General features: G+C 34.7%; 1 protein-coding gene across 1 annotated transcript in view; it reads left to right on the top strand.

Moving 5' to 3' along the window:
• LOC113521060 (talin-1-like) overlaps window positions 1-20308 on the top strand; it is a 95091-nt gene that overhangs the window by 45940 nt on the left and 28843 nt on the right. The window contains exons 37-67 of the mRNA XM_052897625.1: window positions 293-411; window positions 1530-1641; window positions 1948-2025; window positions 2671-2792; window positions 2898-2978; window positions 3222-3380; window positions 3518-3734; window positions 4032-4144; window positions 4260-4371; window positions 4737-4814; window positions 5109-5230; window positions 5580-5672; window positions 6050-6208; window positions 6938-7154; window positions 7796-7917; window positions 9060-9174; window positions 9259-9336; window positions 9877-9998; window positions 11010-11102; window positions 11700-11858; window positions 12347-12563; window positions 12857-13009; window positions 13988-14142; window positions 15087-15210; window positions 15535-15612; window positions 16343-16461; window positions 16766-16858; window positions 17414-17566; window positions 18319-18612; window positions 19189-19314; window positions 20133-20246. Of these exons, the coding sequence (XP_052753585.1) occupies window positions 293-411; window positions 1530-1641; window positions 1948-2025; window positions 2671-2792; window positions 2898-2978; window positions 3222-3380; window positions 3518-3734; window positions 4032-4144; window positions 4260-4371; window positions 4737-4814; window positions 5109-5230; window positions 5580-5672; window positions 6050-6208; window positions 6938-7154; window positions 7796-7917; window positions 9060-9174; window positions 9259-9336; window positions 9877-9998; window positions 11010-11102; window positions 11700-11858; window positions 12347-12563; window positions 12857-13009; window positions 13988-14142; window positions 15087-15210; window positions 15535-15612; window positions 16343-16461; window positions 16766-16858; window positions 17414-17566; window positions 18319-18612; window positions 19189-19314; window positions 20133-20246 (4097 nt within the window). The remainder of the gene's footprint in view (window positions 1-292; window positions 412-1529; window positions 1642-1947; window positions 2026-2670; window positions 2793-2897; window positions 2979-3221; window positions 3381-3517; window positions 3735-4031; window positions 4145-4259; window positions 4372-4736; window positions 4815-5108; window positions 5231-5579; window positions 5673-6049; window positions 6209-6937; window positions 7155-7795; window positions 7918-9059; window positions 9175-9258; window positions 9337-9876; window positions 9999-11009; window positions 11103-11699; window positions 11859-12346; window positions 12564-12856; window positions 13010-13987; window positions 14143-15086; window positions 15211-15534; window positions 15613-16342; window positions 16462-16765; window positions 16859-17413; window positions 17567-18318; window positions 18613-19188; window positions 19315-20132; window positions 20247-20308) is intronic.

Here is a 20308-nt window from a genome sequence, read left to right as displayed (position 1 = left end):
TAGAGACAAGAATCTACATAATTTTTAAGTTAATTTTTGTTAAATTTTTCACAATACTTTCTATTATATACATTGTGCTAATGAGAGCCGTCAATTTGTTTGCCATTTAAAGTTGCAGGAAAAAAAAACATATATGCCTTTATTACATAATTATGTAATAAAATCAATAGTCCACAAACGAGTTGATTTGTTTTATTCTTAAAATGAAAAACTGATGATTTGGTGAGTGATATAGTAATTTTACTTGTCAGTATGTTGACATTTAATAATTAAATATTTTATCCATGGAAAGGTCACAAAGCATTACCAAAATCGTTGGCAACTGGGAAGGAAAAACACCGATTGCAGTTTATTACTACTTCGGCTGCAATTAAGGATGCAGTGAAAACTGCGCACCAGGAAATTGATAAGGTAAGCTTTTTGAGAGAGTTTACATATCGGCATAGAATAGGCCATCCCTTCCTTTCCCATGTGTGTCGTAAGAGCTGACTAAGAGAATTTCGTGGTCGAGGAATAGACAGCAGCGTTTGTATTCAAATATCACTAAAGCCTAACTGCAATTGCTAACCCGCCTGCCAAGTATGGCAACTGCTGGCAAAGCCCCCCAAGGGGGAGGCCTATGTTCAACAGTGGACAGCTAATGGCTGATATCATCATCCCATCATATTTCATTACGCGTTGATGTGAACCCTCTTAACTTAGGAGAGATTTTGCCTCACTCTGCGTGTTCTATCGCTTGTACAAAGGATTGTGCTCAAAGGAATTGTTCAATAAGATGCCTACAGACACTTTCTATCATCGTACGGCTCGCCATCGACAGGGAGTTCATCCTCATAGCCTACAGCCTCAATGGTCGCGTACTGCGCGGTTTCAGAGATGTTTCCTCCCACGAACACTCAGGATGAAGAATGAGCTCCCTGCCGAGGTTTTCCCAAAAGCCAGCAGCATGGGGCTCTTCAAAAGGGGGGTAAAGAGGTTTCTTCAGGGTCGGCAACGCACGCGTAATACCTTTGGTATTGCAGGTGTTCATAGGCTACGGTAACCACTTACCATCAGGTGAGCCGTGTGCTTGTTGGCCACCTCAGTGGTATAAAAAAAAAACTGCGGAGTAATTTAGGTTAGCAGTAGAATAGATTTATATATGATGTAATTAATCAAAATTATCAACATCCTTTTAAATGAGTGTGCTACCAGTAATTTTTTACCAAACAAACGGGTCGTAAACCAACAATTATTGAGCCTACCATACTAACACAGCGTGTCCAGCTGTGAAGTTAGTATGGACGACCCAAAATTTATTCTCTTTATTTAATTTTTGATTCACGAAATATTTACACTTATACTTTCAGCTTCTTAAAGGTTGACTGTAAGAGATTCGTCTATGGGATAATTCTGCTATTCTGTATTAAATATTTTGATTTGTTCAATGTAATTTATGTACATTAAGGATTTTACAATACAATACTTTATAGCATGGATATATTTTTAGATTCGATTTCTCTCTGTAAATTGTTTATTTTCCTGCACAGCCTGTCGAAGGTCCAGTGAACAAAGACGAGGCCTTGGCGCGCCAACAGCAGCTGTCGCAGCAGACGGCGTTGCTGAATGCCGCTACCGCAGCACTGCTAGCAGCTATTTCTGGTAGACACATTATTTTTATGCATTAGCCATGTCTCATACTATGTAAAATTTATTTATTTATAGAAACACCAACAGCATATTGTATTATAACATATATTTATTTGTGTAGGTGTTTATATGCATGTGTGTATGTATGTGTATATGAATTTATATTTACATATGTATATATATATATATATATATATATATATGTATTTTAATTGTGGGGCAAAATGACATGGTTCCACGTTCTCAAATCAAATAATCACTGTTTTTTATGGAGCAACATTAACTAAATATCTCTTATTTATCGGATTTTATTTTCAGATCCTGACCAGCCGAACTACGTCACTGCTGATCAGGCCGTTCACACTATCAACCAATTATTGCCACGCGTTGTAAAAGGTTGGTAAACAATTAATAGCAGTAATATTTTTTTATGTAAGAACACCTCGATTAACTTGCGATTTTTTTATACCCTATTTTTTATACCGGGGTCTTAACCCCGGCTCACTATGCTTCTACCAGAGGTCAGTTTGACACCTCCTCTCCTTAAGAGGGGAGATGTGAATTTTTGTAAAAATTTAAAAGTAATAACAAAAAATCTAATTATGCTATATAAAAAAGAAATATTAAAAATGTATTTCTGCGTAATTTGTTACCGCTCTTCGAAACGCTGTATCCGACGTCATGGACCATCGCGTCGTGTCAGCTGATTCATTAACTTTATGCTTACCTTTAGCTTATAAAAGTTGGTGTTTCGGCAATCCATCTATTTTTGCTTCTAATATCCTTAATAATTCGTCCAAAGACTTCAATTTTAAGTCCCAAAGGGAGAATAAATCCTTGAAGAACTTTTGTGACTTGATCAATTGTTTTCTTATCCATTTTGTAAATTTATGGACACAAAAAATACTTAAGTGAGAACTATAAGCCAAATCTTTTTGTAATATGGATAAAAAACATATTACGCCGACCCCAAATAAATTGGGATAAGAGTAGGAAGATGATGATGTTACATTATTGCAAGCAATGTGTACGCGTGTATAGAGTCTCGGGCGCTGAGCGCTGCAGCCGACGAGCGCTCGCAGGCCAGCACGCGGGCCCAGCTCCGCGCGCTCAGCGACGCTACGCGAGACCTCTGCCGCGCTGCGGGGGAACAGGACTTGCAGGTGATCATCACTACTAAATTTATTTCATATTGAAATCACATAACATACAGATTTAATTAGCTTTTAATAATTTTACTTATTAATATAAACGTTGCCATTTGATAGAAACTCAACGCAAATGCGTCCAAATTCGCGAGCGCATCCAACAAACTGAATCCTCGTCCGAAATCGCAGAAAGTAATTCAGGTAAGTAAAAATTCACTTTCACTCCAGTTCCTTAAACTAGTTGACTAGTAGTGGTTATTCTTATTACGTAATTTTTAATTTATCCATTTTAATAAACGCATTTTTGAAATCCGGTTGCACTGAAGTACACAAATTGATAATCTGATAGTTAATATTTAAGGTTATTAAGAAAACCTGAGAGGCAATTATCGTGGTGCTCCTGTGATTTAAGAACAGAACGTCAAAGTATTGAATCCTTTACAGATAATGAATCTGTCTCAATCTATACACGACAAGACTGGTAAGATGGTGACAGATGTACACAACGTGGCAAAGACAACGGGTGGTGAAGTGGGCACCAAACTTAGTAGGAGCGGTGAAAAGACTACTAATGCAGCAACAGTATTGCTTACCACAACGCAGGTAAGAAATCCATCAACTATATAAACGTAAGAAATAATAAGTACGTAACGGTCCAGCAGCAAATCAGAATTAAATATATATTTATCTATAGTTATAAGATTTAAAATTCAATTTATTTTCTTTATTATATTATGTAGCTTACAGCGCCGTGTATTACTGAACCGGAGTGTCAATCGACGTTAATTTCTGCTGCTGACGGTTTGTCAGTGGCAGTTCAGGAATTGACCAGACATAGTAATCCGTTGAAGCAAACTCGACAGTTCGCTGATTTTGGAGTTAAGTTGGATGTACAAAGTAAAGAGTTGCAGAAAGATTTAAAGGAATTCCAAAGCGCTTGTCGGAATATTGAAACCGGTTAGTAGTTATATGTATATAAGAAAGCTTAAGAGTTTAAGCTTAAAAACATGATGGTTGACGTGAATGCATTAATCAAATATTTTCTAATATCGTTACTAAAGTAGATTTTTGACATAACATTAGTAATTTTGCAAATTTGTATATTTATAACATTTTATATTATTTGAACACTCATGTAACTGATTTATTTATTTGTTTTAAGTATATCATTGGTACTTATTTTAATTGTACAAGTTGATATTTTATTAAATATGGACGACTGTTCTATTCTGAGATTTTGTATTCTATTTACAGATAAAATAACAGTATTAGAATCACCGAAAACAGAAAAACAACATTTAGAGTTTGTTAAAACTGTATCCGCCAGTAAGAATGCTATAGACGCTGCTCAGCAAGAATTGAATAAGGTATTCTGTTTACTTTCAACTTCAATATTAAAATATATTACATTTTTTATTATTATGACATTATTACTATATAGAAATTGATATAAACACAATAAAATATAATAATCATTTGCAGCCTATCGGAGCTCCAGTAAAGAGTGAAATAGCAGCCATTCGTCAGTTACAATTAACTCAGAATTTGGCGAAACTTAACGCGGCCATTGCTGCTCTCCTTGCAGCCACTTCTGGTAAATGTGTATTAAAAAATATATATTAACTTTGCTGTGTTGAAACAAATTATTAATTTAAAATACTTATAGAAACAGTTCAAGATTTTGTTTTACAAAAGAAATAACAGCTACTTCAGCGAAAACATAATTAATATAAGATCAACAGAAATGTAAGTTCTATAGTTACAAAAATAAAAATCGGTTATAAATAAGCAAACATATCGTGTAACTTACTGAAGAGTACAGACAAATTTAGAACTTTTTCCTTTTCGGGATCTCTTAAAGATATTTTTTAAAGTAGTCATCGTTCAATCTCAATGAACTCATTTTGTTTGAACGATGATATTTGAATTATGATCATAAAAATATTTCATTTATTACAGATCGAAATCGTCCAGACTACATTGCTGCGGAACAAGCTATCAGTACTATAAACGAATTATTACCGCACGTGGTCAAAGGTGAGTATCGATATATCAAGTTGATTTTTGTTAATTCGGTAGATATTGTGGCAAAATATTTAATCACAGTAAAATACGATAAGAGAGGTATTACGTATGAATGTAGATGATTATGTACAGAGGACGACCTAAAAGACATGTACACAAACAATTTGTCAGAAAGGAAGTGACTAGTCAGATGTCTACAAATAGAAATGAATGGAAGAAGAAAACATATTACGGCGACCCCAAATAGATACGGGAAAAGAGCAGGAATAAGAAGAATAAAATACCATGTAAAATATTTATGTACAGAAACGCGAGCTCTGAACACAGCGAGCGACGAGCAGTCTCAAGCCAACACACAAGCGGAACTCCGTTCGCTTTGCGAGATAGCGCGAGAACTTTGCAACGCTGCAGGAGAATGGGATGCGCAGGTGAGAATTTTGAATTCTTTAGGTGTTTTTAAATATTTTCCTTTATATAGATACTGAAATAAGATAATAATAAGAAAGTGAGAATATATTAAGAAATCAAACAATAATTGAATGTCGAAGGTCTCAATACAGATCTGTTACTTCGCTTACATTCATAACTCGATCAAGTTATGTGACGAGATCCTAATATTACTTGAAAATATATTTTCTTAAAAATAACACGGACGATGATGTCTTTAAGATGCTATAGGAATTATATTGGAATACTTTTTTTAGCTTCAAGATTATATTTTTTATATTATAGCCATGTTTATGTTTAGTAAATTGTGTTTAAATTTTCACGATTTAGAAACTCAACGAGCACGCATCGAAATTTGCAAACTCTTCCAGTAGACTTCTCTATGTGGTCAATCCGCGAACAAAACTGGAGACGGCGAATAAGGTATTATTATAGCTATAAGTGTATGTTTCCTAGTCGAAGTAACCTATAATCCTGAATACCATATAGGTATGCCAAATTTCATAACGATAAGGTATCTAGAGATACCAATTAACTATCTTTTACATTTTATTAGGATTCTCTTCAATCTGTTCTTCCAATATCTATTTTTTTTTGTATGTTGTATAGAAAATAAAAAATAGGTAGGATATTTTTTTGTTTTTGCTTTCTATATGGGCAACATGATTCTCTGAATATATTATATCATTCACTTTTCTTTTAAAAAAGTTAATATAATAACGAAGATTCATATCGTAGCAGAAACGAGTTACAAATGTGAAGTCAAAATATATATTTTCATAGCATTTCTATTTTAACAGATAATAAATCTATCTAAGTCTGCGTATAATAAGGCTGCTCAGATGGTGACAGATGTCCAGCAAACGGCAAGGACAGTGGGCGGAGAAGTAGGCACACGGATGAAAAATTATAGTGACAAAACTGCTGACGTAGCAAGAGTTCTGCTTACTTCTGCAAAGGTACGTATTATAGTCGACAATCAATCATGGAAATTTACGTATTTTCAATATTACAATGTTTTTAATGCAATTTGAAATAGTAGACAATTAGATAGCCTCTTTAAGGAAAGTAGTAATCGTCAACTGTATGTATGAAAAGCGCCATGGACATGATAGAATTCAATATGAAGCCCAAGGTCTAGTGGTTACAGAGGAATTTAAACCAGGATTTTAAACATCTGATATTGTTGCGAAATTACAAGTAATTGTATTACAATATCTCACTTTTCAATTCGATAATCATAAAAGCACAATTGTCTCTCTTTACCTCTGATATGCTCTCAAGCAGACAATTCTTCTATTAAGTCTCCCTTCAGTTAATATCTTACTGTACTTATACGATTGTATCGTTACATTCATTAATTGTCTTGTTTATTGATTTATTCATTAACAATGTCACCGATGATGCAGCTACAGACTCTATCTTTGATAGCGGTAGACTTTTATTATCAACCATTCTAAATAACTGGCAAAGAAATCTATGTACAGATATCAGTTTCGCGTGCATGGTATAGAACGTGACAGAAACATCCAGCGTTGTACTTTCTTATTCGTGGGCCAACAAAGACATCTAGTATTTATAATTAGATCTGTTTGCTTTTTATTAGTGTGGATGTTTGCTTCCTGTGCCTTAAAAATTGAAAATTAATTTCTGATCTTCTTTGCGAAATAATTTGTTATTGGTTTTAGTTGACAGCACCATGTATTAAAGAGCCGCACTGTCAGTCAACATTAGTCTCGGCTATTGATAGCTTATCAGCTGCTGTTCAAGAACTCACTGCCCAGTGTGACCCATTGAAGCAGCAGTCACAGTATTCTGCTTTTGGTTCAAAGCTGGAAAGTCAAAGTCAGGATCTGCAGAAAGATTTGCAGGAACTGAAAGGCGTTTGTCAGAATATTACAAGGGGTTTGTATTTACATTCATTCAGTCAAAATACGTTTAGATATATCTATATTTTTATTCAGGTACCTACTTATATATTTGGGTAAGCCTAACTTAGATCTAGATTCTAGTTGACGAATCGAACTTGATTTATATTTTACGCTATTGAATCAAAAAGACTTTAAAGTTTAAAGACAAAATCAGTCGGAAATAGAAAATTTAATTAAAATTTGTTGCCAGTGGTGAATTGATGATTTATAGATTGGATACATGGTTTATATAAGGAAATTCTAAGTGACTTTAAATATATTACAGGAAGTCATTAGATGTAGGTGGATGATGATCGTTCCTTGTGATGGTCGTAGGGATCATGTTTAGTAGTGGTTTATTGCATGTTGTATTTAGTCTTCTATTGAAAACGAAAGTAATTACGATGATAAGCTAAAATTAATTTGATATTAAATCTATAACTTATGTATATTAACTATAATTCTTTGTGATACTGAGATACTATTGTAAAGTTCTAAACTGTGTTAGCTCGGAACATGAAAAAGTGTAATAAAAGTTTTGCTTTTATAAATTATAAAGAAAATTTAAATTTGAAACATTGATTTCGATTCTTTTTCATTGTAACGAAAACTAAAACAATAATATATGTGATACAGGCCCTGGTAGAGACGATGCTACAACTGAAGATGCTAATAGGCAGGAGCAACGTCCGCAGTTCGTTAAAGTTGTATCTAATAGTAAGAACGTCGTGGATGCAGCTCTCCAAGAACTGAATAAGGTCAGTATTGTCGACACTTATCTATCGTGAAATTTTATCAGATTGTTCGTAGTTACATTGTGACAATAGTGTATGAATGTTACTATTATATATACATGTAGGTATATTATACCTACTAAGAAATTGGGATCCAACAATCATTACAAATTTTATCAAAAGGTTACATTTGCTCCCTAAGAATACAGTCGTCAAAGCCGAAGTCGGTCAGGAAGTCATAATTTTTATCGTTATAAATGAAATCCTCTTAGGTAGTTGAGATCCTTGTAATGTGCTTTCATCTATTTCGATTCTTGATGGTACGAAAATATTGCATATAGCTGTGCTTGACCATTTTAAAGAAATCAATCCATAACGTTGGAGATTTACCTCGAAAACTTTCATTTAAACTGAATCTTAGATAATGATTTGTTTCAAGTTTTGAATTTTGAATACTACAGTAAATATAGGTATTTGAGAATTCGTATATGTAAAGTCCGCTAGTCTCTAGATAGATAAATAGTTTTTATTGTTTCATCCAAAAGATTGCAATAGCAAACTTATTGTAAATACAAATAATTACAATAAATAATCGCAGTGAGAAAACAATAGGCGGTCTTATTGTTAAAAGCGATCTCTTTCAGGCATTATTTGGATCGAGAAGAGTAGTTATAAATAGTCGGATCGAAAGAACAATGCAAATTGTAATTTTTAAAATAGTCGCTTAATATCATCTTTATTTTGAGGTAATTGTGGATGGTAACGGTATTTATAGCAGGCAGTGTAAGGTATTCGTGATGTTTGCTGCCTATACTATAATCTCTTGAGAAGACAGACAAAAATAATTTGATACGATCTTGACAATTATTTTGATATCGTGAACGTGATCTGACTTTCCCGTGGTTGTTGTAAAAGACAACTAAGGGACGGTAAGGGATGGGCGGCAATATACTTGATAAAACTTCTATAAAGCCTGACTGCGGTTGTCAATTCGTCTGCCAGGCGTGGCAACTACTGGCAAAACCTTCCAAGGGGAAGGCTTATGTTCAGCAGTGGACGGTTAAGGGCTGATATGATTGACGACGAGACGATGATATCTAGACCAAGCTCATAAATTGGAAGGAAAGAGGTTATCTACAATATGTAATTACTTTAATTTTCTGCAGCCCGTAGTTGGACCTCCGTTAAAGGGCGAAGCAGCAACAGCGCAGCAACTGAAGCTGTCACAGAGAATGGCGCAGTTAAATGCCGCTATCGCCGCTCTTGTCACGGCCACATCTGGTAAGGTTTCATTTTATTCGACTTTAATTAAATTAATTAATATATTATTCATCATCTTTGTATTATCATAATTTATGTTTTTAGGTCGTGATAAAATCGATTACGTCACAGCTGAGAGAGCTGTCTCACATATTAATGAACTCTTGCCACGTATTGTAAAAGGTACATTGTTTATATTTTTTTGGAATTTTGAAAATATATTTTGTTTTTAAATCGTGAGATAAATTTTGATCAAGTATCTTATTATAATACATATACAAATACAATAATTGATACGTTAGATATTTTTTTTTTATACAATTCAGAATGATGAACAAGCTGACGGCCCATTTGATGAGAAATGGTAATCGTCGCCTATAGACATGAACAGTATCATGGAGTGTCACTACACTTGCCTATGATACCCCTAATTTTTTTGTAATTCAAATAATGTTGTTTACATTCATTTTACACTGTCGCGTAAACTAATATAATAAATCAGAAATTTTGTTTGTTTGAATGTAGTAATATCTGGAAATACCAGAAGGATTTGAAAAATGCTTTTTGCATTTGTTAGACAACAAGTCTTTTGTCATTTCTTGAGGTAGATTATAGGATACTGATCTCAATGTTTTGACCATGGGGAAGCCAAAATGAAGAAGGTGAGGATTTGATCATTAATGTAAGTTGTAAATAGATAAAAAAATCTGTCGTTGCTTTCAGAATCGAAAGTGTTGAGTGCAAGATTAGATGACGCGTCGCAAGCAATATTAATTGGGGAGATGCGAGGGTTGTGCAGTTCTACACAAGATCTGTGCGATGCTGCCGGACAACAAAACATTGGGGTGAGATATCTTAACTTTTGCAAACTAAACAAGCACATGGCCCAATTAGGCTTATACCCAAGAAGTGTTTGCAGATTTTGTCACAATGAGGAAGAAACGCCGCAGCACTGAATGTGTGGCTGTAGCCCACTCATACATTAAGGATATATCTCCTTTGGAAAACACACTCTATATTCTGAGGAGATAATAAACATCGCCACTTAAATATCTATTAATTTCTATCTTTGATAGGAATTAGCAGCGAACTTTAAAAAACGGCGAGCACATAAGGCTATAGAAAGATCGTAGTCTCATAGTTTTCAATCTGAAAAAGCCCGTCTTTCAACAATAATAAAATACCATAATCTTTTTGACAACGAAACTGATATAAAACAAAAAAAAATTCTCGCATAAATTTTTAGGGGTCCTCTAATTTTAAGACATTGCGTATTTTAGGGCAAGGTTAGAGCATTTATAAGATACCCTATCTTTTATTATGTGTATTAAGTTAGGACACGACCTCTATGCTCTCCTCTGTCCTTTATTCCCTAACTACGATTACGTAGTGACAATCAAATATGTATATCCGCCTAAATTCAAGCGGCCACCTTAGTTCATTAAGCACGTAATACCAGAGTTTACTCAATTCAACCTGTTACCTTTTCTCGTCTTAGTTCCCTTATTCTTTTGCCTTCAAAACATAAGTAAACAAGTTACTTAGAGCATATTTAATAGATTTGTTTTGATTAGATCTGAATATATCTGATTTGATGATAGATAAAAGCTTCTTTTTAAGTGCATTTTTAAATGAAACTATAAATTTTACAGTTTATGATACGATTGTAATTGTTGAAGATAATCATTATATTGAGTTAATAATTGTTATTGTTTTATCTCTTTTAGCGATAAGGTCGCCCATTGTTTTCTCATTGTGATTGTTTCTTGTAATTGTTTATATTTATAATAAGTTTACTATTGTAATCTTTTGTAGGAAACAATAAAGAGTATCTATCTATCTATCTATCTCTGCAGGCTATTAATGACCGTGCGGCGAAGTGTGCGAACACGATGGGCAAACTGTATTCGGTAGTCAACCCCCACATCAAACCTGATAAGGAACAAGTGGCAAGTTTTTTTTTATATTATTTACATCAACTATTTAAATTTATCATCATCGTCATCATCATAGTTAATTAGTTAACGAATTGTTCACTGCTGAACATAGGCCTTCAATTGGGGATAAATTCGTGTTTCTACCGTGAAGTGCCGTTGTGTTTCGGTTCGAAGGGTGGTATATGGCAGGAATGGCAACGCATGGGGGGTATCATGGGCGAAACAGTATACTCTGTTATGTCCATGGTACTGCTCATGTCTATAGGCGACGGATACCAATTTCTATCAGGTGGTCCGTCAGCTTGTTTGCCATTCTAAGTTGCATAAAAAAAAATATTGTCAGAAGTTACCATACTTGGCAGGCAGATTGGCAACCGCAGTTAAACTTTGGTGATGTTTTAAGAAGGATGTTGTAGTCTATCTCTCAGTCATTATATTCTCTTACGATACCCACGGGAAAGGAACGGGTGATCCATTCAATGCCCGAACCACATGGCATATTTAAAACCATATTAAAAATAAAAATACTAATATACATGGGAATAGAAATTCCAAATGATTCCGATTTAATATTTTTATAATAATTACTATTTTATAATTTACTTTTAGATAATAAATTTATCAACAAAAGCATGCAGTGGAGTCTCCCAGATATTGGCAACAGTGTACCAGCTGGCTGAGAACGAGTCTGGGCATGTTGGTTCGCAGCTAGATCAAGCCGGCGCGCGTACCGCTGATGCTGCGAAGACACTGCTTACTGCTTCACAGGTAAATTGTTATTTAGCTGGCTCATTCGATATCCTGTAAGCGTTTAAATTTAGTGTGAACGGGATGTCGCCTGTTATGAAATTATAGTTTTAGTTTTTAAACAAGAGTGTATTCTTGGACTTGAATAATATCATTATCATCATCATTTCAGCATTATCCGTCCACTGCTGGACATAGGCCTCCTCTATAGACGGTCGTAAGGTACACTGACTCCCTGCAATGCATTTGAGGTCGTCACTCCATCATTAGATGCATTAGGTATTATTTAAAAGTCTTGTGTTGTCCAGTACATTTTGATTTTTTAAATTAGCTATTCTTTTTTGTCTCCACCATTTCACAATTTCTGTCAGACACTCAAAGGTTAATTGGAAGAAATCCCTTTTGTGGGATAAGTCCATCGTTGTACCTGTTTTTTTCTTAAAAATTCTGTCTCGTATGATTTAATACTTTACTGTAAGATAAAGTGTTATAAACAAACAAACTTACAGCTCACTGCTCCATATATTCACGAGTCTCCTTGCCAATTGGCGCTGATTTCTGCCGTCAACGGATTATCTATGTCCTCCCAACAACTTGCTGATACGTGGCAACCAGTGGTGAAGAACCCTCGTCATGCAGCTACTAGAAAAACACTAGAAGAGCAATATCCACAATTTGAACGCGATCTAGAGTCGCTAAAGAAGGCTTGCCAGAATCCCAGTACAAGTATGTATCTAAAAAAGATAGTTTTAAGCTTCTCTATGTTACGATAGTTTCACTGTACGACATTATCCATACGTATAATTAGCCATTGAAATTTTAGAACTTTGGACAAGGATTCACAATTGTTACCATTATAGATTTTTCACAAAATTTTTGATCACCAAAAAATCAATACTTTTAAATTTATGCAACTTAAAATGCCTAAGAAACTGACGTCGTACCTAATTATTTCTTTATTACAATTTACATTTTTCTTAAATTTTATTGAGTTTGTTGACCTTTATATTTCCTTTTAGTAGTTAATCAAAGCTCAAAAAAGAAGCAACCACCACCACCGCCCAAACCCTCTATGTCCAAACACAAACAGAACATTGTAGCTCATCCTGTAAGGGAATCGAGCAGGGACATTAATCAAGAATTTCTGGATCAAATTCGCTGCGAAGAGACTGGTGAGTTGATATACTTATTTGCTCGAACTGAAAAGAACAGTTCTGTGTAAGGATTACAATAATATTCTACCAGGATTATGACGAAAAATTTAAGTTGTAAAAACCATTTTAATACAAGGGCCTAAATGGTAAAGTGTATAAATAGTTAACATTATTACTGTTTTGATATATGCTCTTTAGATATTTCTTATTATCAGCACCATGTACATAACAGAGTATACAGTGTCGCTCATGATACCTCCCATGCGTTGCCATTTCTGAGGACTCAGGTGTTATTCCTCTGTACCCAGTAAATTCACTGCCATAATGCTATGATGCAATGCTAAATTGTCAAGAGGAAACAAACCATAATTACACTATCGTAAATAGATCGTGTATTTACTTCCTGATAAAAAACTTTCGGAAATCAGTGTGTTGAGATTTTTTATACCTTAAAGCAGGGGTGGCCGTCTTGACTAGACCCAAGATCTATTGTTTACTGACGATTCTTGTGCGATCTACCAATTACATATCTCTTGAAATCTCAAATGGAAACATAGTTCAGTACATATTTTTTTATTTTATTGAAAGGGAAAACATAAAACCGAAAATTATTCTTAGTATATCTGAGCATCTTCCACTAGATTAGCACCTGAGTCCTCAGGAATGGCAACGCATGGGGGTATCATGGGCGAAACAGTATACTCTGTTATGTCCATGGTACTGCTCATGTCTATAGGCGACGGTTACCACTTTCCATCAGGTGGGCCGTCAGCTTGTTTGTCATTCTAAGTTGTATAAATATATATATATATATATAATATATATATATATATATATATATATATATATATATATATATATATATATATATTTTGCCTTGCCACGATCGATCGGACTAATAGTCACAGTTGACCAGTTGGCCATCCTTGCTTCAAAAGATACAGTGTAAATATAATAAGATACCTTTTTGTATTCTTTTATTGTTAATTTTTTTAGATGAAAACACACAGAGTACTGTCAAATCACCTAAAGACAAAAACGGAGAAGCGATAATAAAGATTGATGAAGAGAAAAAGGTACACAAACAGTTTGTGTCGAGTGTTGAAGACGCGCTCCGGAATCTACGCATCGTCGAGGAAGATATCAAAAAGGTTCGATAGAACTATGCTCTTGAATTTTTTAATCGTTAATTTTAAACAGTTACATCTGGCTAATTTTTACTTTTTTATTTGTAATATAGAATTACAAACAAGTAGTTGACCCACCTGATGGAAAGTGGTGATGGTGGTTTACCAGAGAGAGAGACTTTGTACAAAAGTCGATTGCTTGGTTACCTCTGTCCCATTCGTGTTTCAACCGTGAAGCAGTTGTTTGGTTTTGAGGGGTGGGATATGGCGTGAATTTACAGGGTACAGAGGAATAACTCCTGAGTCCTCAGGAATGGCAATGTATAGGGGGTATCCTGTGCGAAACAATATACTCTGTTATGTCCATGGTACTGCTCATGTTTATAGGCGACGGTTACCACTTTCCCTCAGGTAGGCCCTCAGCTTGTTTGCCATTCTATGTTGTATAAAAAAAAATCTGTCATCTATAGACATGAACAGTACCATCACAGAATCTACTTTGATGTGTTTAATATTAACATACTTGGTTCTTTGCCAATCCTAAGTGCTATGGTGTTATGCTCCCTACCCTGTAATTTCACTGTCTACAATTCCATTCTTCTCAGATTTTGTATTGTTTATAAAAATGCATAAGTAGTTTTCTTTCTAGAACTTTCAAAAAGTAGAGTTGAGCCATGATCCAAAATGTGGTTTGAAATTTCAAACTTCAACAACAACGCTAAGTATGGGCCTCTTTCAAAAGAGGGATTTTGCCAGTACTTACCACGCTTAGCAGGCGAATTGACAACTGCATTGATGTTTTAAGACGGACGCTGCTGTCCATCCCCTGAACATATACGTTGTTTTATACCAAGGTTAAAAGTCGTTTTTCTAAATTACAAATATTTTGCTCTACAAATAGGAAATAACTATAATTGCCATAGTTAATGTTTTGGAAAAATATTATTAATTTATTTTTCTATATTTAGTTATATACCTTAAAGGCGAGTAACCCCACACTAGACAAGGATCAAGCAGCTGCTCTCCAAAAATCGATAGAACAAAAATTAGGCCATTCAGCGGCTACAGTCGCTGCGCTGCTTGCAAGTAACAGTAAGTATCATTTTAATTTACGTTTTGTAATCTCAAAAGTTAATTTAAATATTATTTTAACTGCAATTTTTTATGCAACAGGGAATGACACACAAGTTAGTCGCTTGATTTTTTTTTACAACTTAGAATGGCAAACAAGCTGACGGCCCACCTGATGAAAAGTGGTAACCGTCGCCTATAGACATGAGCAGTACCATGGACATAACAGAGTATACTGTTTCGTCCATAATACTTCCCATGCGTTGCCATTCCTGAGGACTCAGGTGTTATTCCTTTGTACCCTGTAAATTCACGCCAATTATGTACGTAAACGTAAATTTACAGAACCAGGTGCTTTAGACTGCGTAGCTGCAACCAAATCAATGAAGACTTTATCATCTTTAATGCCGGCTATCGCAAAAGGTATGACTGATATAATCATTATCATCATATCAGCCTTTAACTGTCCACTGCTGGACATAAGCCTCCCCTTTGGAGGGGTTTTGCCAATAGTTGCCACGCTGGTCAAGCTTCGGAGATGTTTTAAGAGGGACGCTGCTGCCCATCCCTCGTCCTCCCTTAGTCGGCTCTTACGACACTCACGGGAAAGGAAGGGATGGTCTATTCTACATCGGGACCACACAGCAATACCTTATAATTTATTATTAATAATTCCTTTATCAAAGAAAAACTTTCACATTATACTCATTGTCTGTATTGTTCATTTAGGAGCCGGCTGAGTAATTAAGATTTTATGTTTAAGGCATAATATTAAATATCTAAGTATATATATATATACATATATATATATATATATATATATATATATATATATATATATATATATATATATATATATATATATATATATATATATATATATATATGTAAAATATATTATTTAATTTTATTGTATTTTGATTCGTTAATCATTTCTAGATATTGTCCCTAAAATTTTAATTAGTTTAGAGGAAGAGGTTTGTTTGAATCGAATCATTTGGCGTTCCATTGTTTCTGCCTACCCTAATGGGAGACAGGCGTGACAGATATGTATGTATATTAACACTCATATCTACTTTATTTATTTATTCATTAGTACATATATGCTAAAAGCATTCTCTTCCAGTCAACCGACCTTGCTTTCTGTTTATAGATGCTAAAACTCTACACAGCTCAGTCGCTGAGAAAGACAGAAAAGCTTTCTTGGACAATCTTTTGGCGTACTTTGAATGCAGTAACAAGCTTTGTAATACAGTAACTGCTGATAGAAAGGTAACTAGCAGTTTTTATATGGCACTTATTAAAAATAATTTTAAAGTAACTTATCATTGTATATTTAGTGATTTAAATCATTAAGTAAAGCCTATCATTTTATGAACGATTATTTGTAAAACAAATTTGCTTGATATTAGCTGATTTTTTTTTTTACAGTCATGTTATTTAAATAAATACTTATAATATTAACAGAGATTTGAAAAGGTAATAAATTGTTGAGTTTCTTGAAGTTTCTCAATAGATATTTTTTTTAAAACTAAAGTAAAATCACAAATAAAACAAAGTAAATAACATTTTATAGAAACTGAACGAGGTAGGCGTGGAGTATGGCAATACATCTGCGAAGTTGTTGTACTCTGTGGGCACAGACGTGGATCCGGAACAAGAGAAGGAGGTAGGCTTTTGAATGGTTTACTGGTAGTCATTATTAATGCTTAAATACATTTGAAATTTCTGTGATATATTAATGATGATTTTTATGCACGATCAAGGTTCTTATTTGTTATAAAAAGACATTTTTTTTTTATACAACTTAGAATGGCAAACAAGCTGACGGCCCACCTGATGGAAAGTGGTAATCGTCGCCTATAGACATGAGCAGTATCATGGACATAACAGAGTATTGTTTCGCCCATGATACCCCCCATGCGTTGCCATTCCTGAGGGCTCAGGTGTTATTCTTCTGTACCCTGTAAATTCACGCCATATCCTACCCTTAATCCTCGTCTATCGAATAACATCATAGATATGCTATAATTCCAAAATAACCTAATACATTCCATTCCTGAAGACTACGGTTTCCTGCTGACTTACCTTGTAGTTTCATTGCATTATATTGTAGGTTTGTCAAGATTTAACGTAAAACACTTAGGCGTGATCGCTTCTAGTGGTTTCTAGTTGTACATTTAGTAACATTGTAGATAGTATGAAAGCGTCCGACTGTGTGTAGGTGATAACCCGCGCGCGTGCGATCGGCGACAGTATGTCGCGCGCGGTGCGAGTGGGGGCACGCGTGGCGGCCGCGCCGGCCCGCGCCGCCGCCGTGTGCGCCGCCGCCGGCCGCGCCGCCGACGCCGCCGGCGCGCTCGCCTACACTGCTAAGGTAAACAACGCACAGACAACCATCGCCACTTAATCGATTGATACAATCGAAGCTAGTTGTGCAGAAAAGGGGAATGGGATTTTTAGTAATGAGGTCTAAGTGCCCCATTGCTAGCAATACATCCTATAAGATCGACTTCCACATGGTTCCCTCTAGAAACAATCGTGAACAATTCTTGTTGAATTCGTCACGATGAGCTAACTGACCTGCTTCATGCCCCGCCGGTAGAATAACTTTAAATCACAATTGTCTATTTGGAGTCGTATGATTAGTTGTAGATTTTGCTTCGCAATTGTAGTACGCAATTTTTGTTTCACAAAGAAAAAACAATATTTTGAACCGTCGCAAAATGAAAAAGATCCACGGACAGACATACAGAAGTCAGTCATATAGATTGCAAAGAGATTGATGGAAATCAATTTCTATAGAAAGAAAGAATGAAATATTTATTTTGTGATTAACTTTACACGCAATAACAAAAAACATTTAGCAATAAATAAAAATAAATGAAAAAGAAAAAGTACTAAAATGGTGTTTCCTTCAAAAGATTATAGTAGTGAACTTATTATAGATACAAACAATTACAAGAAATCATCACAGTGAAATTACAATGGACTAATAGCTAAAAGCGATCTTTTCCAGACAACCTTTGGAAACAAAACAATTTCTTTGGTAATGTAATATATTTTTAGAAGAACTAACATGATGTCAAATAACATATGGCCTTATACGTTGTGTTCTAATCCTTTCAGCTTGTAGCGGCATCGATTCAAATACCCGAATGCCAAAGGAGTCTCATGGGCGCCATAGACGAGCTCGGCTCTAATCTAAAAACATTTTCGGCAACCTGGAAACCTTTAGCTGAAGACCCTCAATATACAGAAATTGTTCAGGAGATGGGCATTGAACAGAATAACTTGGAGAAGCTCCTTCAAGACCTAAAACAGGATTTGGAGTCGGGCAAGTTGGTGAAGATAAAAGAAAAGATAGTGGTGGAAGATACACCACTGAGGCAACTGGCGATGTCGTTATTACAGAATGCTGAAGTAAGTGTTTGTTTTTTTAAATATTTTTACCTAAATATGTTATGTCAGGTCAGGCGGCTAAAAGTGTAGCTAAATGAAGAGATCAAATAAATATTTATTTAGAATACATAAATAAAAAATACGTTTAAGAAAATGACAAATATTATTAAAATATGCATATTATGAGTATAATTGCTGCTTGAATAAAATTTTCTATATGTAAAGCTTTATTTATTAAAAGCTAATAATTAGGAGTCTTAAAAATGCAGGAAGCAGGAAATGTACGAGTATGTAAGGATAGAGATGTTTAGTATTCGGTATTCTTTACCTATCCTGTAAGAAACTTGCCCTAAAAAGAGAGATAGATAATAATTAGTTATAATATATAGATAGATTACTTAAAAGTTTTGGAGGACATTTTGTTGTTACTCATCCAGTAGATTGGACAATTAAAACTATTGTAGATAATGCCCAATATATCCCTATAACTAATGAAATGGAGGGTTTAAATACGACTATACTTATAAACAAAGAACTTCATCTGCCCAATGATTATAAGAAATAGAAAATTTGTACACGAATATTATTGGTTTCTAGAAAAGAAGCAAGTCGGCAAATATAGACGTTAAACAGAAACGCGAGTATGAGGAGTACGCAAACACTTTAAGAGATGCAGTTGCACAATTGGATTCTGCCAACTGGGAGTGCAGGAGATCATTACATGTAAGTTATTTCATTATAATTCCTTAGTCGCTGAACGATTGAAAGGCTAGCAAGTTATAAAGAAATTATTTTGTACATTTTTTTATGTTGTTTTAATTAGTGATAAATATCTCACAGAGAATTTTGGAGCATATCGTTGATTATAAACTATGATTTTTTCTCTCAGTGTGCAATGTTTTATTTCTGAACGTTGAAAATTCCATTCCCCATATTACAAATTTACATTACTCCACATCAAAAACTATATTTTATTAGAAAACGTACAATAATTTTATTTTCAATATATTATCGACATTTCGTACTTTTGCAAAGTGCCTTCTGCAATCAGTCCCTATCACTTAAGCTAGAAAAGGCCACCTATCCAAAAAGTGCAGATCAAAAAAGAGCATATTTTTTTAAAATGTCGATGATCCCTATATAAGCGGTATCGAACAAGTCTTAAGAGAGATTTTGCCTCACTTTGTTATATACAACGGATTGTAGTCATGATGAATTATTCAATATGATGCCTACGCCACATTGCAAATTTACATTGCCATCGACATCAAAAACTATATTGGTTATTTCAGAGAACATAATTTCTCACGTCTTTTATGGAATGAGTAATCCATCTTTCCCAAGAGACTACAGCATGGGGTTCTTCAAAAGGGGGGTAAAGAGGTTTCTTCAGGGTCGGCAACGCGCGCGTAATACCTCTAGTATTGCAGGCGTTCATAGGCTACGGTAACCGCTTACCATCAGGTGGGCCGTATGCTTGTTTGCCACCTCAGTGGTATAAAAAAAAACCAATAAAATTGATGAAAATTTTTATTTTTTAGGATACAAATAAATGCATACAACTAGAGAACGCAGTTCAGAATCTCCAAGTTTCTGTCTTGCAAGGGAGACCATCGCAGGCTGGAAAGCCTCAGAACAATATAGTTGACTTAACGGTAGTGTATTTGAATTTTATCTTACATTCACTAATAACAATAATTATAGTTGCCGTATCAAA

This window comes from Galleria mellonella, unplaced genomic scaffold, assembly GCF_026898425.1.
Source record: "Galleria mellonella isolate WM207_F2 unplaced genomic scaffold, CSIRO_AGI_GalMel_v1 utg377, whole genome shotgun sequence".
Classification (NCBI taxonomy): Eukaryota; Metazoa; Arthropoda; class Insecta; order Lepidoptera; family Pyralidae; genus Galleria; species Galleria mellonella.
The sequence above is the reverse complement of the archived record's forward strand: the minus strand, read 5'-3'. Positions and strand labels throughout refer to the sequence as shown.